Source organism: Gadus morhua, chromosome 11, assembly GCF_902167405.1.
Source record: "Gadus morhua chromosome 11, gadMor3.0, whole genome shotgun sequence".
NCBI classification, from domain to species: Eukaryota; Metazoa; Chordata; class Actinopteri; order Gadiformes; family Gadidae; genus Gadus; species Gadus morhua.
In genome coordinates, this window is record NC_044058.1 from 9,574,463 (window position 1) to 9,579,882 (window position 5,420).

Here is a 5,420-nt window from a genome sequence, read left to right on the forward strand (position 1 = left end):
ACACTATGAAGAGAGGGACTGAGAGACTGGAGGAAGCATGGATTTCTTCAAGGGTTGATCAGTGTTGCCCCCTAGAGTAGAGAGAGAGAGAGAGAGAGAGAGAGAGAGAGAGAGTTTCCTGGGGAAGAGGGGACATCCTGTGACAGTGACTCAACGCCCTACCCCCAACACACACGGTTGTTTACCCCATGTTACAGTCTGACAGACATTTCCTTTGCATACACACTCAATATGTTTGCTAACTGGAGATTGGGACACATGGAAAAAGTCTATCTTGTTTTCTCTGTAACAAGGAAAAAGCAGTTGTCATTACAAAGTTGTGTGCGTGTGTCAGTGTGTGTATGATTGTGTTTGTTTGAGTGTGTGTGTGTGTGTGTGTGACTGTGTGTGTGTGTGTGTGTGTGTGTTTGTGTGTGTGTGTGTGTGTGTGTGTGTGTGTGTGTGTGTGTGTGTGTGTGTGTGTGTGTGTGTGTGTGTGTGTATGTGTGTGTGTTTGTGTGTGTGTGTGTGTGTGTGTGAGAGAGCGAGCCTCAGGCAGTGAATGGGCAGGGAGTGACAGAGAGAGAGAGGGACGGATAAGAGAAAAGGGGGTGGAGCCTGCAAGGCCGGCCCCCCAGCAAATTGAGAGAGACATTCATACAGAAGGCATTAAGCAAGGCACACACACTCTGACGGCAAACACACTCACACCAGGACACACACACACCCAGGGACCCACAGCGCGGTTTGGAATAGTGGTCTGAGCGGAGAGGGAGAGGACTTACAACTACACCTGTCCCACACACACTTACTGCAACTCCTCCACATCCCCGGCCACAGAGGACGACAGAGGACTAGTTGTCCTTATGTGTGGCTTGGTGAGTCACCCGGTAAGAACACACTTTGTTACATCTTTCTCAATTTGTGCAATAAGGGGAAAAAAGGCTTCAGAGAAATGGTCTATTCTGTGAGAAATGAAGGCGCTTGGTCTTGTTTTGTGTGCTGTGTGCTGTGTTTTTGTATATTGCGTTTGATGGGTCACTGGTTGAATTGCCTGGTCTTCTCTCTGAGGTTTTCGTTTTAATCTGAGCAATTTTGGGAGATGTTTGAATTTGGTGCCTTTGTGATTTTATCAAGTTGTTTTTATTCTTTCGTCAAAATAGGTCAGAATTGATGGCTTGGTTGGTGAATGTATTACAATTTAATTTCAAGGAATACAATACATTCATTTTGTTGGCCATAATTAACTTGTATTACTTTGAGCTCATAACTGAGAGTTTAAGTAACTAAGTTAGTATGTGTGGACCTACACCACAGTATAGTTTATCTTTTTATTTAAATATTTATAATGTAGTATTGTCTGTAGCTGTCAGCCCGGTGTAGTGTTGACCTAATCTGTGATCTGCTTGGGGTGAATAGATAAATTCAGTGTCTTCTCCTTAACAGTTTCACTATTCGTTTGATACTTGCTTGCAGCTGTTATGCAAAAGAAGATTTCAGTGCTCATAGGCGTCCGAGCTCTCTTGTGAAATTATTTGGTAATATTTTCTGAAGCGCCGTGCTGTGTTTGAGTTATGCAAAAAACATTGTTTTTTTGTCAACAAATACATCCGCTGCAAAAGTGAGAAAATGTTTTCATGGTATCAGAATTGCTATATTTGGAGATTTTTTTTTGTAATTATCTTGCCCTGATGGAGCTGGACAAAAAGTGGAAAAATATTATTTTTCAATTTCTTTTTTTTTTTTCAAAGAGAAGGGATATTTATCTTAGTGTTGATTTTAATATAAATAAAAGAAGACTTTGAAGTGGTTTGGTTCTATTTTTATTGGAGATTAAAAACAATTAACTTCTTTGAGTGGTTTTCTATTAGCGAAAATGGCCTGAATATGAAACGGCAAAACACTGCAGGATTTGTCTTTCTTTCAGTTTGTTCTGATTGGATTTCTAGATGTATTTTTAATTGATACATTTTTGTGTGATTTTCCCTTTTTCCCTTCCATTTGACTCTGGAATTACGTGATCTTTTTCCACTAGAACAGAGTCGCCTGAGAGACGTGTGCGGCCGGCTACAACTTGTTTTGCGTGTGTTGTGTGCTTGGGATGATCTTGGGTGGGTTCATGTTTGAAGTTTTGTTTTTGCTGCTGTGGCCCCCCAAACGGAAAAGTTTTCTCTCCCTTCCCCACCATCCTACACACACACACCCACATGAGATCTGTGTGTGTGTGTGTGTGTGTGTGTGTGTGTGATGATTTGCCGGTTCCGCTGTTGTGGCGCTCTGCTTCCAATTTTAGATCCATTGAGACACAGACGACACTTCCTTCCCCTGTCTTCTGCTCAGAGATATTCCCAAAAATAAACATCTGATAGACGCTACCAAAGTCCTGCCTGAGGTCCATTGGCTGTCCCCAATTTACAACCATTTACATAACTGTTTCCGTCTATTTACATAACAGTTTACTCCCATTTACATAACTTAATTTGCAAGGTATAATAATTTGAACCATGCTCATTTCATCCCATCCATATAATTGTTTCCCCCTTTTAGTTGTTTTCCCTTTTTTTGTTGATTGGACAGTACCGCCTTCCAGACGCACACACACACACACACACACACACACACTGGAGATCACCACTCTTTTACACTCTCGTGTTTCACTTCACTAAAGCGCCCGCGTTCAATCCCACTGCGTGACAATGCACAATGGGTCTGCATGCGTCTGTGTTTTGGTCGCGTTGCTCAAACGGCAAAAGGAAAAGAAAAAAAAAAGACAATGGCTGAGGTTCCCACAGTATTAGCCTCTTGTTCTCACAGTGGCCGTAGCTCTGACGTGAGTCACCTCGGACCATGGGCCTGAGTCACCAGATCTAATGGCTCTATCTGTCCCCCGTCTCCCTCTCCGCAGGCGACCTCTCATAGTTCCGCCATGTTGACCAGTGAGGGGGCCCACGCCATGGAGCACGACGACCACAAGATGGAAACTGACTCCCATCACCTCGCCAAAATGGCTGACACAGACACCTGCGCGGAGGAGGCCGGCGCCCAGGCCGGAGCCAAAATGGTCTCCAGTAGCTCGGAGGTGGAGCAAGCAGACATGACGCGGTGGTCGGAGGCGGAGTTTGAGGAGAAATGCACGTACATCGTCAAGGATACGCCCCGGGAACTGGGGCCGGAGAGCGAGGGTCTGACGCGGGCCGAAGCGTCGCTGCCACGCAACCTGTCCTTCAAACACCCGTCAGAATCCAAAGAGGTGAGACACGCACACACACACTCACGGGCCGACACACTCGCAGACGGCGGATTTGAAAGCGGCATGCTGAGCAGACATTACACACACACACAGCAGACATACACATACATCAGACATTAAACCCACGCACACACGCTGGCTCGCTTACTCACAACAAACACCAATGTAGAAGAAGGGAAGCCGCCTGTAAATGTATACACACACACACACTCGCACATCCAGTGAGTCAGGCACGGCTCATGCTGTGTGGAGATAGCCTGGGGTGGCTGTGGTGGGGAATCTGTTCAGAAATCCCAAATACACACTAGGGTCTTCTCTCTCCCCTTCTTTAATCTCTCTCTCTCTGTCCCACATAGTTAGTTTGACACCGTCTGATGAGGGAATACAAACGCATCTAGATAGTCTTTTGGCAAGTTGATACAGCCTACACCTCCTATAATCAGACGGTGATGAATGCCCATTAATCACCTTAACAGTTGACAACTGGTTAATCTGTGTTTGTGTGTGTGTCAGTGGGGGGGGGGGGGGGGGGGGGGGGGGGAGTGGGGGGTGTAGTTGCCTGCTCTGAGGATCTGCTAAACCTCTTGCAGTAGCCCTCTCTACTGCTAGAGGGCGCCCAAAACACTCATGTAACACATGATGAACCGTTTCTTTATTCTCTTTGGGGTTTTACCCTCGCAAAACGAATGTGTTTTATAAATGCTGGTGTCCCTTGACCTGTAAAAAAACACATAGAGCACCAGGATGTGGTGGATAAGGTTAGTGGTAGGAATTGCTAAACGCAAACAAACGAAACCTTCCAGGTGTCGATGGTGAACTGTGGGTCAACTTTAGATAAGCTATGGGACCGGCATGCAGAGAAGTGGGAAGTGACCAGATCATGTCTGTGTGTGTGTGTGTGTGTGTGTGTGTGTGTGTGTGAGTGTGTGTTTGTGCGTGTTTTCATAATGTGCCTGAGGGTGCATGACTCCAGCGAGGAGGTCAGCGTCCCTAGTGATTTCAGGTAAAGGGTCGGGGGCTTGCGGGTCGCTCGTGATTTGGGTTTGTTTGTAAGCTGATCAAAAGCCGCCGATAATAGATTTTATCATCAGCAGCTGCTTGCGTGTTGTTATCACTGGGAAATGGTGCGTGCGCGTGTGTGTTTGTGTGAGTGTGTATGAGCGTATTACATGCTGATATGCAATCAAGGCAAAAAAACATCTGAGCTTGGAGAACAGAGTTGAGATGGAGTGAATGAGAAAAAGAGAGAAAGAGGTGGAGAAGAAAGGGAAATAGAGAGGAAAGAGAGAGGAAGAGATTTGGAGAAAGGTTTAGAGTTGTTGTTTTAGCAGGGAGGGAGTTTATTTTGGGGATCGTTTTAAAAGGCTGTTAATAAGTGAACCCCCCCTCCAATTAAAGAGACATGGTCTGTTCCTTCCTATATTAGAATGGGGAAGGGGGGACTTCCCAAGTTTTTAAGAAAGAAAGAGGGGGGGGGGGTTTGAATGGGATATGCGTAAAAGGAAGTGAGGATGTGTGTGTGTGTGTGTGTGTGTGTCTGTGTGTGTGTGTGTGTGTGTGTGTGTGTGTGTGTGTGTGTGTGTGTGTGTGTGTGTGTTTGTGTGTGTGTGTGTGTGTGTGTGTGTGTGTGTGTGTGTGTGAGCCCCTGGCTCCTGTCTCATCTATATAATCCCTCGCTCCCTTCCTCCTTTCATTTCTACTCCACTTTTCTCTACCTCCACCGCCCTCTGTGTCTGCGTGTGTGTGGTTGTGTGTGTCTGTGCGAGTGTGTGTGTGAGAGTGTGTGTTTGTGTTTTTGCTCTCTAATCTCCATTGTCTGCGATGGGGACAGCGAGTGAGGAAACAAAAGAGTCATGCCTTTCAAGACCCCCCCCCCCCCCCCCCCAAATAGAGTTTGATGTGGTTGGGTGTGTCCCATGTGGTTAGACCTGAGTGGGAGAGACCCTGGTGGTTGCACGAGACAGGATTGGGAGGGGGGTGGCGTGGGGGAGTTTGTGTGTGCAAGCGCCTGTTTTATGCAGGTGATATGACGATGTATGTCGTGTGTGTTTGAGAGAATAAATATTAACACAAATGCTGAATGATTAACACCAATACCTAATACCTAATACCTACCTAATATGTCCCTAACCCTTATTGCTGCGTGTGTGTTTGTGTAGGTGATTGGCGTGATCAGCAGAGAGTACATTCC

General features: G+C 46.1%; 1 protein-coding gene across 2 annotated transcripts in view; it reads left to right on the forward strand.

Annotated features, from left to right (window-relative positions):
* The first annotated feature begins 625 nt into the window (after positions 1 to 625).
* The window catches only part of prdm1a (PR domain containing 1a, with ZNF domain), a 13,840-nt gene continuing 9,045 nt past the window's right edge, over positions 626 to 5,420 (forward strand). The window contains exons 1-3 of one of the 2 annotated variants that reach the window (XM_030370929.1): positions 626 to 857; positions 2,885 to 3,229; positions 5,389 to 5,420. The exon at positions 5,389 to 5,420 is cut by the window's right edge and continues 88 nt beyond it. In XM_030370929.1, the coding sequence (XP_030226789.1) occupies positions 846 to 857; positions 2,885 to 3,229; positions 5,389 to 5,420 (389 nt within the window). In that variant the 5' untranslated portion in view covers positions 626 to 845. Of the gene's footprint in view, positions 870 to 2,884; positions 3,230 to 5,388 lie in introns of both variants that reach the window. The other variant, XM_030370928.1, reaches the window with a different exon arrangement.